Genomic DNA, 22,577 nt, shown 5'->3' on the forward strand with positions numbered 1-22,577 from the left:
TACATAGATGCTATATTAGTTGGCTCCATCCCACACAAATATGAGAAACTGAAGGAAGAGGTCCCTTCAAACCTTTGTCATAATTGCTCCTCTGTGTATACAGGATTGTTGAAGTAGTCATCAAACAATCGAGCATGCCCTTGATGTGTCTATTAGTAAAAATCAATAGAATAAAATATAATTTTGACAGAATTAGTCAATAAAAATAGGGAATTAATTTATGGTTATATATATATTGATTAGAGAAAAAAAAATTATTATAAATTAAAGTGACATTAATAATTATTTTACATCCTATTCAAATGAAATATATATAATAAATTTGGTATATTTTACTAAAATATTCGACACATGGTAAAACTTGCAATGTTCATAAATATCAACTAGCAAGAATCCCTGATGGTGCAGGTGCATTTTTGATATTCTATGCGGCTCGTTCAAACTTTAAAAAAATATCCCATTTATGTATTGGCAATATTTGTCTTATATTTTCTTTTTTATAATGAAAAATATTTATCTCATATTTTTATATATCAGTGAAAATATTTGTTTTATGTTTATTTTTTAATATTTATAAGTGATAAAAATTTATTTCATATTTTTTTTAATATTTATGAGACAAATATTTAACTTTCTTTTTAATATTCTTTTTTTTTTTTGTTTTTTTTACCAAAATACTACACTTTCAAAAAAATAATACAGAAATGCCATTTTTAGGACCAGTTGTTGATCGCAATCTAGAGATAAAATGACCTGAAGCAAAATATTTTTTTAGGATTAAGTTGTTGATGGCAGTAACCTTGGGATGCAAAATATTTTTTTTTTAGGACTAAGTTGCTGATCGCAACTTAGGGATGTGACGACCTGAGCCAAAATTTTTTCATCCTTGATAGAAGGTCTGGTGATGCGACCATCTACTAGTATATATTTTTTCTTTTATTTTATTAATACTGTTAATTATTATTTAATAAATTATAAATAATTAAAATATTTAAAAATTCAAAATACTATTAATAAAATAAAATACTTTAATAAATAATAATAATAATAATTTTAATAATAGTAGTAATAATAATAATAAAGTAAATTATATTAATTAAATAAAATTAATTAAATTAAACAAATAAAATATATTAAATTTAAGAAGAAAAAAAATATTAAATTCAAATTTTATTATTATTATTATTTTTAATTATTAGATAAAAAAATGAGGAAATTGTTATAATAACGTACACAATAGGAGGAAATTGTCATAACGTGTCCTAACAAATAAAAGGAAGTTCTTATAATAGCGTGACAAAATAAAGAACGTGTCTCTAATATTTTATCGATAAAATAACAATATTTTTTTTAACAACTCTCTTCTATTTTTATTTCAATCTAATAAACATAAAAAATTAAATAATAATAATTAAATATTGTTAATGTAATTAAAAATAATAATACAAATATTTTAAAAATATAAAATTTTAATAATAAAATCAAACAAAATATCAAAGTTAACATGTTTGAGTAGACGTGTGAAAATAAATAACATGTTATATTATTTTGACAATTCAATTCTATTTTACAGTTAAATTAACACTTAATATTTTTTTGTTAACAATTGAATTATTGATTATTTAATAAATTAAAAAATTAGAATACTATTAATAAAATAAAATAAAACACATTAAATTAGAGAAAAAAAAATTCAATTACATAGATGTGCCAAAACAAACGATGTATTACAACTCTCTCCTATTTCTTTTTTTTGAATATAATAAATATAAATTAACGATAATAATAATAATAAAATTTGAATTTGATGTTTTTTTTTCTTTCAATTTGTAGTATTTTTTTTCTTTAATTTAACGTGTTTTGTTTGTTCAATTTAATTAATTTTATTTTATTAATATAATTTACTTTTTTATTATTATTATTACTATTATTAAAATTATTATTATTTATTAATATATTTTATTTTATTAATAGTATTTTGATTTTTTAAATATTTTAATTAATTAGGTAGGAAAAAAGAAAAAATAATATTAAATAAAAAATCTAAATATTTATCCTATATTTTTTTATGCATCGACGATAAATATTTTTTCATGATAATTCTTTTTTAAATAATTGAAATACATTTATTTTAAATTTAGAGTTCAATTCGTATTGACGTTCCACGTTTATGTGAAATATCACTCAAAATATGAATAATATTTTAACACAAAGATGCACATTACATAATCATATTACAAAATCATTTTTTAAGACCCGTGTATAACTGATTGTGTTCAACTATGACTAATATCATGAGGATTAGATTTTTGAGAATGGTATTTTTAAGTATTGTTATTATGAGAAATAATTTAAAGTAAAATATAATGATTAATATTTTATTACATAAAAAAAAATGATAAAATCCTAAATTATATATGAGCATATGTATGTGATGAGTGATGAATAGGTGGTAGAAGAGAAGATGGTTGGAGAAGGAAGAAAAGCAAGGGCAGTGATAGTGGGAGGTAGCATAGCAGGGATATCAAGTGCACATGCTCTTATCTTAGCTGGTTGGGATGTCCTTTTGATTGAAAAAACCACTTCACCTCCAACTGGAAGTCCTACTGGTGCAGGTCTTGGACTTAATCCTCTCTCTCAACATATCATTCAAAATTGGATTTCACAACCACTATTTCTACCCAACAACACTCTGCCACTAGCTATTGATCAGGTCAATTATCAATATCCACCCTCCATTTTTTTTTAATCTTTTTTGTTTAGTGTTATATGCAATCTAGTCTATGTCCCCTAGTTTTGTTTTTGCTTTTTAAAAAAAAAATAAATTTAGATTAAAAAAAAAAACTGTCTCTAGTGAAGGGTGAACTATTATCTCTTTCATTTCTTATGACATAGTGTCACATATTTTGCTGTCCATAATTTCCTTTATATACTTTTTTTTAACCCTATGGGGAAAAATTTCTGGTACTCCGGAGTTTGGCTGATAAGTAAGTAAAGTCTAGCCAAAAATTGTTTCAGCTAGACTAAGTAAAGCTTCCTGGTCGATTCGACTGACCTAAGCTCATTAACCATTTAAGTCCAACCACGTGATTCCCTAGTGGCCTATACATGTATCTATTTAGTTTATGTTTTGAATACTTTGATTCTATGCATTTCTCTGAATGAGTTAATACGGAAACAGATTCCCTGCAGTAACTGCATGACCCAATTAATGATCTACCGTCTAATCTAAATCAATAGTTGGAATCGTTTAAAACCGATTTTCTAAATGTATAATTTGAGCCGTCTGATTTCAAACCGATTTCCCTAGTTGATTTCAATAACTGGGTGAAAATGTGTGGTATTACTACTGCGGCTTGTTAAACCAATAAAAAGAACCTTTTGTGTTTTGATATTGATGTATTAGTTGAAGTATGAACCATGGATTTAAATTGCGGTCCGCAATATTGTGGATTTTGAAATCGCTACAACGGCATCACAGCTGCAATTTAGGCCACATCGACCACATTTGTCTGCATTTTTCCGTAATATAAAGGTTTGCAGTGTAACCGCAATTTAAAACCGTAGTATGACCCCTTTGAGAAATTGTAGTCTTTCTCATGTACAAAAGGAAGAATTAAAGTGTTGTTTGAGTGTGTGTGTGTTTGTTTTTTAATCTTGAACAGAACCAAGTAACTGATAGTGAGAAGAAGGTTAATTGGACATTGACAAGAGATGAGAGTTTCAACTTCACAGCAGCACATTGGGCTGATCTTCATGGTCTTCTATATAATGCACTTCCACCACAAGTTTTTTTATGGGGTCATCTTTTTCTCTCTTTCCATGTTGCAAATGAAAAGGGTTCTGTCATAATAAAGGCTAAAGTTCTTAAAACTGGAGAGATAATTGAGATTGTAGGGGATATGCTTGTTGCAGCAGATGGTTGTCTCTCTTCAATCCGCCAGAAATATCTCCCTCATTTTAAACTAAGGTTTGTATCCTATGAAGCACTGAGACATTGACATATAGATACCAGTAATAATTTGAGAAAATAGAAGTAATTGAATGTAACAATTTGTTCAGTGTTGGACATCGAAACATGTCAGACACTGGACACACCTTCAATCTGATGCGTCGATGCCAACATAGATTATATTTCATAATAGAGCTGAATTTAGCTTTCTCTTTTTCAGATATTCAGGCTATTGTGCTTGGAGAGGAGTTCTTGATTTTTCAAAAATTGAGAATTCAGAAACTATCATAGGTATCAAAAAGGCATATCCTGAATTAGGGAAATGCCTGTACTTTGATTTGGCCTCAGGTACACATAGTGTGTTATATGAGCTTCAGAACAAAAAGCTCAATTGGATTTGGTATGTGAATCAGCCAGAGCCTGAAGTGAAGGTAATATTACTCCTCAATCTTATTCTCCCAATAATAGATATCTTAATTGATAAATATGTATGTTGATATAATACTCTTAATATTAAAAATATATTATTCATAAGCATTCATTTATCATTCTCTATAAAAAACTATTATAAAAGGTGAATTTTTTTTCTATTTTTTCTGTCATGCTGCTCGTTAAAACATTGTCTTTAAATTGTGTTCCTAACAGGATATTGGAAAAGCTTTCTAGCTTAGGGCCTCTTTGGTTTCAAATTATGTTTTCTGTTTTGGTTTGCTATTTTTAATAAAAAAAAATTGCTTGCGGAGGTAAGGCCGCATGCATTTACCATCCCGAGACTTCGTCTTGTGAACTAAACCGCCCTTTCCTGTTTTCAAATATTTGTATAGAAAACAAAGGGAAGGAATGGAGATGAATATATAGTGTAGTTTTATACAGTATTGCGATTTTGATGTTCAAATAACACTACTCTTGATGTTTGGGGTTCAAATTTCAGGGAACCTCGGTGACAATGAAAGTAACTAGTGACATGATCCAGAAGATGCACCAATTAGCCGAAAAAGTGTGGATTCCTGAGTTGGCAAGTGTAATGAAAGAAACAAAGGACCCTTTCTTAAATTTCATATATGATAGTGATCCCTTAGAGAAGATCTTTTGGGACAATGTGGTATTGGTAGGGGATGCAGCTCACCCTACAACTCCTCACTGCATTAGAAGCACAAACATGTCAATATTAGATGCAGAAGTGTTAGGCAAATGCTTAGAGAAGTGGGGAGTAGAAAAAGTTGAATCAGCTTTGGAAGAGTATCAGTTCATTAGACTACCAGTTACGTCGAAGCAAGTTCTTCATGCAAGGCGTCTCGGTCGCATGAAACAAGGTCTGGTGATTCATGATAGAGATCCTTTTGACCCCAAGTCAGCAAGGCAAGAAGATTGCCAGGATCTTCAACTGAGGAACATGCCTTTTTTCAATGATGTTCCTTTGTCATTTGCTTCTATTACATCCTCATCCTCCATTTGAATGATGCCTGTGATAATATAGTTTTTGTTGCTGAACAATTGCTTCATCATTATTAATGCAATTGTTGGTACACGAATAAGTCGATTTCCGGGGTTGACCGAAATAAAAGGCTATTGATAATAGTGTATTTGAAAAGTTGATGCATCAATTTTTTAAATACATTTTCTCTTCTTATATTTCACTCAAGAGAGAGTCTAAAGTATTAACAGTTATAACTTTGTTTGAAGTGCTATACAAGTTTCTTTATGGAAAAAGTAGTTTTAACTTTTAAGGCGGGTTTCAACGATCAATTCTTAAAAATAATTTGAAACTTAACAATGAACAATGAATTTAGATCGAAATTAGCAACTTGCGGTCCTCCTCATTGCAACGGTTGAGACATAACATGATCAGGTTAGATCCACAAAAACAAGAAAAAATGAATTTTTGAATTACTAAAGCACACATATTTTTTTCTTTTCTTTTTGTCAAATCAATACTAATGAAATCATTGTTTCAACTACGAAGACAAGAAGAACCGTGAACTTTTATTTTAGAAGATAACATCGTCAATAAAATTTAAAATAATTTTTAAGTATACGTCCACAAGAGACCACGTATAAAAGTAGTCAACCATATAAGTTGTCATAATTAATATTACTTCAGAATAATATATATACAAAATACTACATAATACAAATACATGTATAACATTCACATCATGCATATATAATAATCTTAAATTCAGAGATTTAGAAAGAAATTGTAAATGTCACATTAAATACATGAATTACAACCTTAATTATTCAGTCTTAAAGTTTTGAGAAAATGTAATATTCCTATTTGATGTGTTGATGGTTATATTAGGTGTGAGTTTAGATCAAGCTTACTTTGTATACTCAAAATAATATATAATGATTTTTGTGTGCGTAAGATTTTAAAAATCTGTTTTGAAATTAAGTAATTCTGAGAGTTAATTAATAATTCAAGTTAGTTTTGTGTAGGTGATTTGTAGAAGTTAGTCAATTAGTTGTTGAAAATTATGTTTGTAGTATAATAATCTTTAAATACTACATTTAAAATATAAATTTTTTTTTTTATAAATATTTCAATTTTCGTAATTAATTAAAAATTCTCAATTCATAATTAATTAAAAATCCTCAAGTATCTCAATCAGTTGAATACTTAAATTAATTTTCGGATTCAAAAAATTATTGTAAAAAATAATTAATGATATGAACTAGAGTTTAATAGAAATAAATTTCATAAAGTTGACCACAACTACCCATCCTAGAAATTATACTCAATCTATTCCTCCGAAAACTTCCCTGGGTACGCACACAAATTGAGAATGTCATCGGTCAAAAAATAAAATGTAAATGTATCTTTAAAATACTTACCAATAAACAAAAATAATAATACGGTATCTACATAATTAATAACACTTATTCCTCACAACAACAAGTAGGAGGAAGTACAATAAATCAATTTTCTTTATAAAATGCTAACCACACCTCAAGATGCATACACAAACAAACCTTATTACTTAATCTATATGTGAATGCAAATTGATTCCGAAATATCGCCTTCCCCACAAGGGTTTTGTGGATCAAGCAACATCACCACGAACACAAAATCCCGCAAGGATATATAGGCTCCAACCAATTATGGACGCACTACACAACAATGAATGTAGACATATTTGTAGTTAATCACCAATACTATGCGAGATTAATTTATTAACGACAACATATTTGCACCTTCAAAATTAACCACATGTCAAAGACAATTATTGTAACAACATATCATATAACATTTATTTTCTATAAATTGATATAAATATTTCAGCATAATATATGCCTAATTTCGCACATTCAAGAATAAACACAACCATAAGTAGAAATAAATGGAGTGATGCCCTTATTGATATGAGTCTCGTTATTAAAATTCTTACGCAACAATATTTGCTTTAAATATACTTACACCTTCACAAATTAATTTATTTCTCACTTAATGTCAAAGCCTCTTTTTTTTCTTTTTTTATATATATTTTATAGATTACTTTACAAAAATTTATTCGCACTCTGACTATTATTACAATAATAATGAGATAATAGAGTTCCTAATAATTTATTTCCCAAAAAACGTTTTCCACTAAGACCTTTCCATTCATATGTAACAATGCATCGGTGACTATATTAATTTTCTTTTTTAATTACCGCTAACAATGAGTTTGACCCATTCACTACTTCATCTAAACTTCTAGCCAAATATAGCACCTATACAACCAGAGAAACATTTCCATCAATTAAGACATACTTTATGCATAAACATCTAATTGTCTTTGTTGAAATCAATATTTTTTCCTGATGGATTATGAATACAAAAGTAAAAAAATCAAGAAAATGTTGAAAATCCTTTGAAGTCATGTTACAATATATTTTTTCCCTAAAAGATCAAGAAGGGATTTTATTCTACTAACAATGAAAAATGATTAGACAAAGTGAGTATCATCATAATTAAAGAGTTCTTATTTGAGAAAATGAATGTTTTCTTGAATTTCTTACTTTTTCTCTCTTAAGTCCTTTCTGTCACCATAGATTGTGTATTAATATTGAGATTGTGAATGGAAGACGTCTGTTTTTTCTATCACTAGAGTTGGGAAATGTTTTGTTTTCAATCTACGCTCATTAAGACTCTATTATTTACTCCACAACCTCAAAGATGGAACTACGTTGTAGCTTTATTATCATGTGAAGCTAAGAATTACAGTGTAGTCTCTTAGTGTTTGTCAAGTTGTTTGGTTAATGAGCTTAATGAAGGAACTCAATGAAGTGAAGATGGAGGTGACAATTAGAATTGACAACAATTCAACAATCAATTTAGCTAAAAATCACATTGCACATGGAATGAGTAAAAACATATAGAGATGAAATTTCATTACTTGAGGGAGCAAGTAAGCAAAGGAACATTAAAATTGGAGCATTGTAAAAGTGAGTAGTCATTAGCTAACAACAATTACGGTGGTGTGTTTTCAGTTAATAATTCAAGTTAATTTATTGTTAGTGACTTGTAGTAGAAGTTAGTTAGTTATTGAAAATTACATTTGTAATTAGTTACAAGTTAGTTGGAAGTCAAACTTATAATAGTCAATGTGTATAAATGAGATATTACAATGATCAATAAACAAGTGAATTCATTCAATACATTCATTTTATCTTTTTTATTTCTCTCTTAAATAGAATATAGAAATTAACAAAGAACAAAAGTGTTAAGCTCGTAACAAACTGATAGGCACCGGCACATATCATATATAAATTCACTGGTGCATATGAGTCTGGCTCAACAGACTTAGTGGTATACATCAACTCCAACAAATTAAAAAACAACTCAATCCCATTTTACCAAAACGTTTTGATTATGATATTAACTTTTAAAATAAAAAACTTTAAAATTCACTGTCACCTTGAAGGGATCTTAAATAGTAGACATGTTCCTCCCCCAATTGAATCTATATACTCTAATTTAAAACATTGGTTTCTTCCTTGATTTGTTGTTGCATTCGTATATCTCCCATGCGGTTATGAGGATCTTTCCTTAATATTCACGCCCAAGACCTCGATCTCATCTTTGTTACGTAAACTCCTTCGATTGGTCCTCTACATTTTTCGTGTTTTGTTTTTTCTTGTTAACAAATAAAAATTCATACGGTTCAAACTTTATCTGAAATATAGTACCGATATTTGTAGAATGAAACATTAATAAAAAATTTAATATTAATGAATGTTTAACGTTCAAATAAATAATTTAATAAATCTGAATTCGTTTTAGATCTCATCGACAATTAAAATTTATTGGACGACCTTCAAAGTTTTCAAATTTGAATTTTTAAGTAAATTTATTTTATCAATGTAAATTCATTACGTAAATTTAATACTTAAATTCGTCGAATTCACACTATAATAAAATAATATTAAAAATAATATTAAAATTAATATATAAATGATATATATACTTTTATAATATCATAAATTTATCAATAATTTAAACTTTCAACTTAATTATAAATTCAAAACATATTAAATTATCATAAAATTTCATACTCATAAACTAGTATTAAATTAAATAAATGAATTATATAATTAAATAAAAAAGTATAAATTTTTAAAATAAAAAAAGAGAGAATAGTTCGTTTGAGTCTGAAAAGTAAACGTTAATTTAAAATATGTCGGAAAAGAGTAAAAAAAAATAGTTTTTTGAATTGAGTTTAAAAAATTAAATTATTTTAAAATTAAAATAAAATTTTTATTTACGAATTGACCTATATTAATCCAGTCTTTGTAATAAATTTACTAATTTTTAAATCTACCAATTTTCCAATTGCCTGCCTTGCTACAAACAGTGGATGAAACACTGAGTCTATATTGTAGTGGCAGCATAAATGTATACGTGCGTTTTTTCCAAAGCTACGATTTGTAGCTTGTGTATTCTCACGATGAAATGAACCCAATCTTTGCAGTGGCAGTTAATTCAATGGGTTGCCAAATATATAAATTTGACATGTTTAGGTACTGTTAAATTGAATTAATTTTAATTTTATTTTTAAAATTGATTTTAACTTGAAGATATAATTTATATTTTTTATATTTAAATATAATTTTTACATCAAAATATATAATTCAATTTATTTTTACATATCTTAAAATATAAATCATTTTCAAAATGTAAAAAAAATATTTTTTAAGTCGTCATATCGTTTTGATGCAAAATTTCAAACAAAATATTTTATCGTATTTAATGTGTATATTTAGATTAATGTTAAAAAAATATAAAATGAATAAAGACAACGATAAACAAAATATTTTATCATATTTAATTTACTTTTTTTAGATTTATGTAATTTTTTAAAAATATGGAGTGAATAAAAATAACACATATCTTATTCATAATATCATTAGGGTGGTAAATATTAATTAAAATTTATTAAAACCATATATAATTTTATTAAGTATTCAAAATAACATTAATTCAAAATAAAATATTATGAATCAAAAATCATCGACCTCATGTTTGTTCAATTAATATTGAATATTTTACTATAGGAATAATCACTGTTTACTGTTCATGTGCGTAACATAACAATCTCTTAGCTTTATCCTCTTGCATAAATAAATAAAAAATTTAATGAGATTATTACCTCTTTGAAATTCATTTATAAAGAACTTGAATGTAGTAGCCATTACTCTATATTAGAGTTAATATGATTTTTTAAGTGAATGGAACCGTGGAAAAAAAATATCTCTCCTAAAATCTTGTAATAGTATTGATGATATTAAAGAAAAACAAAAAAGTTCCTTATAGATATTTGTTAACGAATGACGTAACCTAACCGACCAAATTGTTGCATCATTGTAAAACCCCTTTATTTCTCCTTTTGTTGGTGAACAAAATATTATGTGTAAGACTTTTTTCCCTAAACATTAAAAAAATGGAAATCACCTTTTAGGTATTTGTTTATCTTCATAGGCTAAAATTCCTAATGTTTTTTTAACAAAGAAAACATAAAAATGTTTCATTGTTTATAATCTCATATTAACAATTATAAGTAACCAATAATGGCATCTACTTGTTGAGGATTTTGATTTTGTTCCTCCTTATATTCACTTCCAATCACTCATATATCCCATTTTCTGAAGTGTGGAAACATAATTTATTTGTGCTGTCACTGTTTCTAGAGATAAATATCAGTGCACTCAAAAAATGCAAATTTATTATAGGTATTTATGGAAATAGATACATTCACAAAGTAGGTGGGAGTTGGAATGACCAATAATATTAGCCAAATTGTAGATGTTGACAAATGAAAGCAAAGGAAAATGAAATCACAGACAAATTCTAGTGGTAGAAGTTTGTTCCCCAACTTTCAAGGAAACTAACTCTTCATTTGGTGCTATTTCTTGTTGTTTGTATTTTTATTTTTGTCCCATTTTTCATTGTCTCCTTGTTTGTTAGAGAGAGACAAGGCATGAACCCACTTCATAAATTACATAATTATTATTTTTCCTAATTTAACTCTTGGAAAAGGGCTCGATAATCTAGGTATTCGATTGAGAAGTAAGTAAAATTTGACCGATAATTGTTCTGTTAGATTTAAACTATGATTTTCATAAATGATTCATCGTTAAATGAATCTTATAACTACTTGAACTCAATAACTGAATTATCAATTACTACTCGTGAATGAAATATAAACAAAATAATATCTGAAAAGTTGATGTATCTTATATTAATTTTTAATTGGACACGTCAACTTTTCAAATACCTTTTTTGTTTACATTTCATTTTGTTTAAACTATGGTTTTCATAAACGATTCATCATTAAGTGAATCTTATAACTACTTGAACTCAATCATCGGATTATCAATTACTACTCTTGAATGAAATATAAACAAAATGATATCTGAAAAGTTGATGTATCTTATATTAATTTTTAACCAAACACATCAACTTTTCAAATATCTTTTTTGTTTATATTTCATTTTGATGAAGGGAGTATCTGCCTTTGGTTTCTTGAATCATCTATTGTCTTTTATGAAAGGAATCAAAAGGGTTGATTCTGAGGTAGAAATAAAAGATTTTTGAACACCAACTGTTTGATATATTGACTCATACAATTTAAGTATATATAAACTCCAAAAAGAGTTAAGTTATGAAAGCATCTAGACTCTAGAGGACTATTCTAGCATCTAATTAACTTGATTTTGATGCCTATAATTGGTTACAATATCTTCTTGGTGTTTTATATACCAATTGAAATTGTACTGGAGAAGAGGATTAAGGAAGGTTAACAATTACAAGATTCTAGTGGATAAGGTTAGTTTACAAAGAAAAGCAAACTTATGGAGGAAATAGCTTCGACGGTTGCAGTGCCATTTACACTTGGGAATTTAATATTAAAAGAGTCAGCAGTGACAACACACATGGAAATAACTGGTCTAAACCTAATGGCAAATACATCAACAGTTTTAATATTAATAAATCCTTCTTCTATTAAGGGTTGTCTATCCTTCTCTGTTGGAAGTGAAGACGACACCTATATTAGTCCACAACAACATCATTTATCAGTGTCATTAGAGGTTAAGGAGAATCAAGTTGGAGCTGAACTTGTCTCAGAAATGGTTCTTGAAGGTGACAGTGTTGGAAGAAATGATGAAGAATTCAAGATAGCTAAGGATTTTCAGTATGCTTCTAGTAATAACAAAAGTAGTCCTTTTAGGGAGGAATCTACAATTTCTAGGACTAATTTTTCTGAAGTGAACACACCAAATGTTATTGTGGTTGATGATAACATTGGTGATAGGTTGAGTTTGAATGAGGCGGTGAAGAACAATGCTTCTGTTGTGATGAAACATGAGAGTGAAGATGAAAGTAAATCGGACGGTCATAATTCAAAACCATTTGATGCAGTTCATGAGATGCTAGAGAAGCAAATATGCATAACAAGTTGCCATAATAATGCTTTGGAATTGAGCAATACTCCTCGTTGGGGTTTCTCATCAATTTGCGGAAGGAGACAAGAGATGGAAGATGCTATTGTTATTAAGCCTCACCTTTTTCAAGTTCCTTCAACGATGCTAATGGATGATGACCATGTGAATGAAAACACAAAAACCTCACTAGCACACTTTTTTGGAGTCTATGATGGACATGGAGGCAGTGAGGTATGTATTAAAATCCTTCCTATTAATTATACAACTATTTTATTGTATCGTTGAAGTTGATTCATTCCATTTATACTCTATCAGATAAACAACTTAATTGAGCGCTTTATAGCATAAGGGATTATCATATAAGCTATTTTATGAAAAGTGTTTGTTTTCATATAAGCTATTTCTATATCAAAAGATCAAATAAAGTCAAACAATTTTCAAATAAGCTGTAAGCTCTTTTCCTAAGCTACTATCATGGAGAGCTTACGAAAATAAGCTAAAACAGTTTATGCATATGTTATAAGTTGTTTTTATAAACTCTCCCAAACAGTTTTACAAGTGCTTATACAAGTAGATAAGCTCAAGTAAGTCTATCCAAATAGACGTTTACTAAGATTGTGATGACTTCATAGGTTTCCAATTACTGCCAGAAACGTCTTCATTCAGTTCTGACTGAGGAGATAAAAGCTGCAGAATCAAGTTTGTCTGAAGAGAATGGACAATACGACTGGCAGGACCAATGGAAGAAAGTACTCACCAATTGCTTTCAAAAAATAGATGATGAGATTGAAGGAGTTCATGCATCTGAGTCAAGTACCGAAGAAACTCTTGCTCCTGAGGCTGTTGGATCCACTGCACTAGTTGCAGTTTTAACTCAAACGCACATAATAATTGCGAATTGCGGCGATTCAAGAGCAGTCTTGTGTCGCGGAAAAGAAGCGCTGTCTTTATCTACTGATCATAAAGTAAGGCATTTGTTTCACATTTGTTTGGTGGACTTAGAAGTTAAAGTGATCTGATGCAGGGAACTTTATTTCCTGTTTGCAGCCAAATAGAGACGATGAGTGGGAAAGGATAGAAGCTTCGGGAGGAAAGGTCATACAATGGAACGGGTACCGAGTTCTTGGAGTTTTGGCAGTGTCAAGGTCCATAGGTATGTGTTTATTGCATTGTTTCTGAATCATCAATGCCAATTTATACAAGTACAAAGTTTATGATCAATTCTGAATCATAAGATTTATAAACACAACAAATTCTAATCAATTCTGAATCATCACTTGATTACTTGATATGATGTTGTTCATATAACATTATCTTTTGATAACAAATCAATTTGTTTAGTCTTTTCTTTTCATAAATGCTGCTGATATCATTTGTCCTGGTTTTTGTGCTGAAGTCAAGATTGTCATAATAAAATTACTAATATACAAAGTGCCTATAAAAACAACCTATATAAAGATCTACTGATTGGAAGTCCGTGCCATTTTTTTTATCAGGAACAATCTTATTTTTAATTAATTAAACTTTTAAACAAATCTTGGTCAAATTTGTATATTAAACAAGTCATGATTAATGTGGAGCATCCCATAAGCCTTTTCTAAGCATTCTATGGGCTGTTTCGATTGGCTTATTTGATTTTATTTACTGGCATAAATACTTTGTTAAACTATTCATAAGATCTTATAGAAATAACTTATAACATGTCCCTCAGTTGTTTCAACATATTTCCATAATCTCTCCGAAATAAAAAACAATTTGACTTTATATTATCCAATATTGTTAAATATTGGCCATGGTGGTGCCATGGCAGATTTTTTGACAACTACCATGGCTAATTTGTGAAGTATGGCGGCACCTTGTAGTTTTATGGAGGATATGGAGGCTTTATATGGTGGGTTTTTGGCTTTCCACCATCAATAACATTGATATTATCTTTTATTATAGAAACAGGTTATACATAAGCATTATTTTTGGAATAGCCAATGTCACTAATGTTAGTATTTGTTACTAAAATGTTGAGGGAGGATCGAATATGTGACCTCCCTTATCACTCAACTCCTTAACTCTCTCACCTCAACCACCAAACCAGCGTTATACGTAAGCACTTAATTAAGTTATTTATCCAAAAGGGCACTTTCTATAGATTTTGAAGGATGATGGGTGCCTTGTCTTAATGTTTATTATCATCCATATTAAGTTTCTAGTCATCTTTGTTGAAGTATAATTTAGCTTCTTGTCCACCATCAGGTGATAGATACTTGAAACCATGGATAATTCCGGATCCTGAAGTCAATTGTATCCTCCGAGAGAAAAATGACGAGTGCCTTATTCTAGCCAGTGATGGTTTATGGGATGTGCTAACAAACGAAGAAGCCTGCGATATTGCTCGAAAGCGAATCCTTATTTGGCATAAGAAGAATGGAAGCAATGTATCAACAGGACAAAGCGATGGAGTCGATCCCGCAGCTCAGTATGCTGCTGAGTATCTATCAAAACTTGCCCTTCAAAGGGGAAGCAAAGATAATATCTCAGTTATTGTTATAGACTTGAAGGCTCAAAGACAGTTCAAGAGAAAAGCTTAACATAGATATTCATCATTTGGAATATTTATAGATAATTCAAAATTTTTTACAAGTATTTCTCAGTCAAATAGCATATTTATTTATATAAAAATAGCATATTATTTTAGCCTTTTTGTACAATGTATTTATTTAGCCCTTGAGTTTTTTCATTAGGGCTATGTTCTATATATATATATATATATTAAAATTTGCAGTGTATAAGGATACCTACATTAGAATACTGCATTATTTTTTAATGATGTAATTTTTTTATGCTTGCTAGACTAAAATAACATAAATGTATAAATGCTTGTAATTTTTCTTTTAAAAATTTGTATAATTTCTATCATTTTATTTTTCTAATAGTGATGATAAAGTTTGAATTTATTACTCATGCCGATTACTAAAGTCCACTTGTATGTACTGTTCCAATTACAGTGGCTTATAATTTTCTCTATCTTAGGAAAATTAAAGTGACACCTTATATTTCTAATTTTGGATCCTTAAGCTTTTGTTGATAGGGCTTCTGATACTTTTGTAGTAAGAAAATTCTGAAAATCTGGTAACAGGCAGCAAGTGACTCTACAAAGAAATTACAAAAAAATGCAGTTACATATCTGGTGGCAGAGTACCATGACTCTTATTTTTAAACCTGTCTTCATTTCAAGTAAGAGTGCCTCAGACAGTCCTAAATATTACTGTGTTTGGATTAGTTTATTATGAAGTAAAAAATAACTTTTTTTTTTACGATTTTCCTAAAAGATATTTTTGAATATGAGAAGGGATAAAATTGCACAAGTGTAAAATTTGGAATTGTTAGACCATCCAATAAGATTCTACAGAGTACTTTATATATTAAAATCAATTACAAATCATATCTATAACTTTTATATTAATCTAAAATTATTTAATATATCACTTACATGTCCTTTTGATATATATATATATGATAATAAGAACGATTTAGTCGTAAGGCCTAGCTCAACTGGCAATTTTAATATTGTTGGGCTGGACATTTTCTGTGGATACTCGGGATCTCCACTTTGTGGTGTGAGTTTACTAGTAATGTTTGCCACTTTGTCTACTGACAAAAAAAGAATGATTTGATTATAAACTTATTCTTGTTTTATTATTAATGTAATACTGGAGGTACTCTTACACAATTTCTTGCAGTTTAAGTAATGTCTATAAATGGATGATATTTGGCTTGTGAAGTGAAGAAAGTAAAAGATAAAATACTTTCATATTTTATTACTAAAGTTTTAAATTGTTTATATAAGAAAATAAATTACAATAGTAATCATGATAGAATCAAAGCTGATGTCCCTTGATTCTTCAACATGAAGAATATTTCAATCTCAAAGCAACATAATAAAAACTTTCAACACAAAGGATCATTATAATAGAAAATTAGAATTCAGTGATATAATCTATAAGCACCAGAACATGAGAAACTTTTTTGTTTACAGCATACACTTACAAACTCATTTTGTTCACATAGTGAGCAATATTCAAATTAGAATAACCTTTTACCTATAGATTGAATAAATTCCACAGTTGAAACATACCAAGATTTTTATATGGTTGCAAGTGTAGACCCTGCGTTGGAGAAATAAGCAGAAAGATCCACATCCAAGTCATCATACATGTTGATAAAAGGATGGCTCTGGAATTTAGATCAAATAAATACATTGTAAGAACTACTATCTACTAATTTAATTTATTTTACATGACATATTCATATAGATAAGATGTATGTATACCAATAGGTTTGGAGTGGGTGGTCTATCCTTTGGATTTTTCTGTAAACTAACACAAAGAAGATTGATAAAGAATCAGAAGCCTCATAAATCAACATGAAATTTATGACAAACTAGCTAAATAAAAGTGATTGAATGCGCTAGATATTAAGATTTGGTTAAACACATACGAAGTTTGTTCCTCAAAATTATATAAGATATCATAAAATAAAATATAAATATAAAGCTACATGCATGATTAGGTAATAGTTGAAATTACAAACTAATCTCTCAATGTACGGAGATCTACTTAAGAGGCTAACATCTGACTTAAAATTTAGAAACAAACTCTTTATGCTTAAAGGATCAGTTATCAGTCATTTGTATCACACTATGTTGGTCGACTATTTGTTCTAGCTTCACTACAAATTTAATTTACTTTTGAATTGTAGGCTCCTCAAGAATCACGATAATTTTAGGATGAATTGTAAGAATTTGCAAGGGTTAACTTATGTCAAAGTGCAGTCCTTCCGTCTCTTCTCTCTTCTCCTTTTCAATTTTAATTTAGTGGATCATGATTCTTGAGACTAAGAAAATTTAGATACTATAGTATAGTTAATGTTTACCATGCTGAAATAAATGAGCAAAATTCTGGAGAACATTCATCAGATGGAGCAGTTGGTGAAGGGTTTTCAACAATGGCTTCAATAAGCTGAAACATAGTTTCCCATCCTTCACTATTATCAGGCGGTGTATATGGAAACCTCCCAGTAGCACACTTGAGCAACATCAGTCCCAAGCTCCATATATCACTTTTGTAGTTGTAGCCTTGTTGGCTTCCATTGATTCTTTCTGGCTATAAAATGAGCATGATGCATAAAAGTTGTATTCTGTAGCACCAATACTTCAAATTAAAGACATGTCTAGTGTTTATCACATTCCGAAACCGACACAACACCAACACATGTAGTTACATTCAACTACTTCCACTTTTTCAAAGTATTGTTAGTGTCAATGTTTATGTGTTGTGTTTGTGTTATGTTTGGTGTCTGTGGCTCTGTCAATACTTCATAATGGTTAGAGGCAAAAGAATAAAAAACAGAATATTTTACTCACAGACATATAGTTTTTTGTACCAATGTAAGTATTTGCTTGACCAGAAGTAGTATCCATGATTGCACTTACACCAAAATCAGTAATCTTTACCTCCCCTCTATGATTTGTCAGTATATTTGAAGGTTTCAAGTCCCTATGAATAATGTGTTTCTCATGGTGAAGATACATTAAACCTTTCAACACCTACATTGTTGAACCGATACAAGAAACGGATGGAGTCTAGTTAGTCATGCATAAAAATGAGTTTTTTTTTTTTATAACTATGTTATAGGCACGGATTATCTGCCGCCTTTTAACAGCAACTAATCTTTGTCGAGGAGCCTGTTAGGCTCATAAGGTGAGTTCTCCTGTCCCAACTGGACTTTCTCCATAGGAAAGAGCATGGTTTTAAATTGTGGTTGCGATTACGCTACAAACCTTTACAATGCAATGAAATACAAAAAAATGCGGCTGATACAGTCAAAATTGTGGTTGCAACGTCGATGCAGAGACTTCAAAATCCGCAATTGCAGTTGCAGGCCGCAAATTAAAACCATGTGCAAGAGTCAAGATTCGAACCCCCGACCCCTTGTTTAAGGTACCTGAGTCCCCTACGGCTCAGACCAACCACATGTTGGTGCACAAAATGAGTTGTAGGTGTAAAGCTGAAGTATAATTTGTTATTCCTTACCTGCTTACAAATGGCAGCAAGAAATGGTTCTGGAATTGTCTTAACTTTGTTAAGAAGATCCTCTAAGGACCCTCCATCCATGTACTCTAAGATGATTGATATGATACCATTATCATAGATTGTTTGGTACCATACAACAACATAAGGACATTGTGCTGATTGATTGATTTTAAGCTCTTGTGCTATCTGCCTGCATGTTGATTCCTCAAGATTCATTTGAATTTGCTGATTGAAAAGAATACATTGTAAGTAACAAAAGAATTACAAATTTGTCATTTTGTTTTTACTTTTGTTTTCTGTTTTCAAAGAATTGTACAAGAAACAACGAAAATAATTTCTTTTTTTCTTTCCTATACAAATCATTTAAAACTCGACACACAATAAAAGGAACCCTGCAATTTTGTAATTAAAAGTGAAAATAGAAGACGTTTTCTCAAACCAAATCAACCCTTATTTTCCTTGATTTATACTATGATTGCTTGAAGAAAACATATTCTAATTAAATATCACAAGAAGTAAACTAGGTTCAAAATACTTGAGTGCTCAATGAAGTGGATTTAATGGAGAATGGGATTAATTCTACATTTGAAATTTAGGTTCACACAGCATTACTAAAACTATAAATTAGTAGGAAAAAAAATATAGTGCAAACTAAAACAAGATATGTATGCAACAAGTATATACCTTCAATGCAAAAAACTGATTAGTCCATTTGTGTTGCACCAATAGGACAACTCCACCACTTCCCTTACCAATCACTTTGATTGTATCAATCTCTGCCAAACTTATCTGATTGTCTATTGGCTTGATTGGTGGTTGCTGAAAATAGCACAAATATTATTAAACTCAAATTAAATCCAAATTATCAGAATTCAACCAGCATTTAATCTGGTCTCAAAGTTATAGTGACTGAATAATACATGAATTCCTATACTCAAACCTCCACACCATCATTGTACCATAAACCACCATAGTTGTGTGCTACAATTGATTATAACTATAATTAGATTTATTTATTTATTAGTTCATGAAAATGGATGGTGTTTTCCATAAGCTATCAGCTTATCCTCCATTTGTTTATCTACAATATTTAATATTATCAAAATGTAGGGAAAGTAGGCTCAATATGCAAAACTAACCCCACTTCTCTCTCCATTTTCTTAATCCAAATATAATAGTCAATATCTTTGTCCTACTATAAGGGAGAAACACCAAATAACCCTTTAACAAAATTTCCTCTTTTTTATAACAATCAGTACTCTATTTTGGTTTGGAAACCTTAAAAAAAGTAATCTTTAGACAATTAGGAAACCCCTTTCTTGTCATAGAAGCCATTTCATTAGGGTCAAGTTAGATAGCACTTACATTTCAAATTAAAAGCATGTTTTTTATTCAACATTCATCGTCTGACACCCGACACATGTACTTATTTCAATCACTTCTATTTTTCAGAAATTATCATCCAAGTTTATGTTTCACAAGGTCAAGAAGACCAAAAAATAAAATAAGTAAAAATTTGGCAACCCAGTTGGATATATATTTAAAAACAAACAAATAAACAACTACAAAATATAAAAATTGAGAAAAATATATTACAGCTTCAACATCACTCTGAGAGACAATTCGAACTCCATCCTTATTAACAAGCAAGTTCCCTTCCTTAAAAGTTCCACTTTGAGTCCTACATACAAACTCAATTCCAATTAAATTAAATTAAATTAAATTTTACACAAAACAAGCATTAAGCACATTCACAAAGTTAAAGTAAGAGACTCACAGGAACTTTGCAAAAGAATCTTGATTAGATGCAGGAACAGTGAGTTTGAGATTTGGAACTAAACATCCTCTCTTCATTATTATTTGGCTCCTAAAAGAGCAAGAAATACTTTATTGTAAAAGATTTGTAGTCAAAATATTTATGTTATATAGTAAGTATTAATTTTAGGATCTGAGATTATAGTCAATTCAACTTTGGAAAGTGGAGAAAAAGGAGTAATAAGGATTGTTTGAAGATGAAGAAATTTGACTTGTATTGACTTTTCAAACAGGTTCCATTCCCTAATCAAAATCCTTTTCATTTTGTGTTCTCACGTGTGCAACTGCAAAAGTAATATTTCATTTATTAATTCTGTTACATATTTATATTGTGATGAAAAGACAGGAATTGAGGTTGAACAAAAAATTGGGGGTTAGATTTTTAAATTTTTTATAAATTTAATATAATCTTTTATCGTGTATTAGAATTTTAAGTTGACGTAAAAATTAAAAGTTTGTCGAGTGATCGGCAAACAATTTTTAAACTTTGATTTTTTTTTTTGAAACGATTATATTGAGAAAAGAACTATGTTCTTCAACTATGAGTTCTTTAAGTCATCCAAGAAATGATAAGTACAAAGTTTTTTAGTTATCTAAGCTCAAAATGGTAAAGAGATAAAAAAAATGCACCATGACCTACAAAATTCACCGTACACCCTGCTTTATTCGATTATTTTTTATAGGTAATGTGTGTTTTCTTCCTATTGCTAAATGTATGTAGCAGCACCCACGATGATATGTATTCCTCTATTTCGTAGCAACTCTTTTTCTGTTATTCCTGAGTGTGTTTTCGATCCAACCTTAATTCGACTAACAAAGATTCAACTATACTAAATTCGGATGTCTGTTGCGCCCGGGAGGGGAGTATTCAAACTAAGAAGCTACTCAAGTTTGGGAGAGATTAAACTATGAGAGTTACATATCAGTTTGGTTCATTGTTTTGAAAAAGAAAAAAATCTGAATAAAAAGATAGTCAGTTTACTTATAATGAATCAATTGCGGAATTTTAACTTGTACAAGTCACAACAAATTTACTTATATTAATGGATAGTATATCAACTTTACATTTATTTAATTGGTCAAAAATGAAAATAAAAGATAAATTTTGTGTTGGAAAAAATAATTTTTAAAATTTCAAAAAATTGAATTCTATATTTAATTTTTTAACAAGTGTCTTTGAGACACTTGTTAACATGATCATTCTTTAATTAGAACCGTTATATAACTCTAAATTTCTATTAATAAAAAAACTGTTATAGGTAATTTTAAAAGACTATTTATGGAGATTTTGTTGTTAGGGAGTAAATTTAGTGTCATATTTTTCTGAAAGAATAAAATAGTAGACTTGACTAAGTTATTACTACGTAGTTTCCATATAAGTTAAGCCCTTCAATCACTTTCTTTGCCTATTTTCTCTCCTGCTCGCTACAAAGGATAGCCGTCACCAGTTTTAGAAAGCAATTATGAATAGATTTTGTATTTTTGGACAATTTGTATAGTCTCAATGCACACAATCAAATGATAACACTAAACTCAATCGTGCAGTTCCGACAAAACTTTAATAGTACACATTATCATTTTCCATTTAAAAAAACCACTAAAATTTGAATAATTTTAATGTGTAGATTTGTATTTTTGGACCATTTGTAATTTTGTACAGTCTATCTAAATGTACATTTTCAAAAACAAGAGATTCTTTTAGTAGCGAAGACCAGTGAAAAATGACTACGTAAATATTTTAATTGTTTTTTAGAAAATAAATAAATATTCAAATTGTTAAATACTATATTTTTCTGAAG

The 22,577-nt window shown here is 29.1% G+C and overlaps 3 protein-coding genes across 8 annotated transcripts; 2 read left to right on the plus strand and 1 right to left on the minus strand.

Moving 5' to 3' along the window:
* Positions 1-2,414: 2,414 nt before the first annotated feature.
* On the plus strand, positions 2,415-5,589 carry LOC101512158 (uncharacterized). The gene is made up of 4 exons (XM_004513393.4): positions 2,415-2,713; positions 3,666-3,970; positions 4,173-4,383; positions 4,884-5,589. Exons 1-4 carry the CDS (start codon positions 2,465-2,467, stop codon positions 5,406-5,408), a joined length of 1,290 nt encoding a protein of 429 aa, XP_004513450.1. The 5' UTR covers positions 2,415-2,464; the 3' UTR covers positions 5,409-5,589.
* Positions 5,590-11,938: 6,349 nt separating this feature from the next.
* LOC101512487 (protein phosphatase 2C 50-like) lies at positions 11,939-15,769 on the plus strand. The gene is made up of 4 exons (XM_004513394.4): positions 11,939-13,108; positions 13,510-13,842; positions 13,925-14,030; positions 15,125-15,769. Exons 1-4 carry the CDS (start codon positions 12,287-12,289, stop codon positions 15,457-15,459), a joined length of 1,596 nt encoding a protein of 531 aa, XP_004513451.1. The 5' UTR covers positions 11,939-12,286; the 3' UTR covers positions 15,460-15,769.
* Positions 15,770-15,869: 100 nt separating this feature from the next.
* LOC101512803 (mitogen-activated protein kinase kinase SIPKK-like) lies at positions 15,870-21,035 on the minus strand. 6 transcript variants are annotated; one of them, XM_004513395.4, is made up of 9 exons: positions 20,741-21,030; positions 20,560-20,644; positions 19,648-19,782; positions 18,964-19,188; positions 18,294-18,476; positions 17,804-18,033; positions 17,202-17,247; positions 17,007-17,104; positions 15,870-16,020 (listed from the first exon to the last, which is right to left on the minus strand). In XM_004513395.4, exons 1-8 carry the CDS (start codon positions 20,815-20,817, stop codon positions 17,015-17,017), a joined length of 1,071 nt encoding a protein of 356 aa, XP_004513452.1. In that variant the 5' UTR covers positions 20,818-21,030; the 3' UTR covers positions 15,870-16,020; positions 17,007-17,014. The 6 variants fall into 6 exon arrangements, with proteins under 6 accessions (XP_004513452.1, XP_073226697.1, XP_027185963.1 ...); XM_073370596.1 differs by lacking the exon at positions 15,870-16,020 and adding an exon at positions 16,362-16,522 and having other exon boundaries at positions 20,741-21,031; XM_027330162.2 differs by lacking the exon at positions 15,870-16,020 and adding an exon at positions 16,363-16,519 and having other exon boundaries at positions 20,741-21,031.
* Positions 21,036-22,577: the final 1,542 nt, after the last annotated feature.

This window comes from Cicer arietinum, chromosome 1 (assembly GCF_000331145.2).
Source record: "Cicer arietinum cultivar CDC Frontier isolate Library 1 chromosome 1, Cicar.CDCFrontier_v2.0, whole genome shotgun sequence".
In the NCBI taxonomy this organism is placed as follows: Eukaryota; Viridiplantae; Streptophyta; class Magnoliopsida; order Fabales; family Fabaceae; genus Cicer; species Cicer arietinum.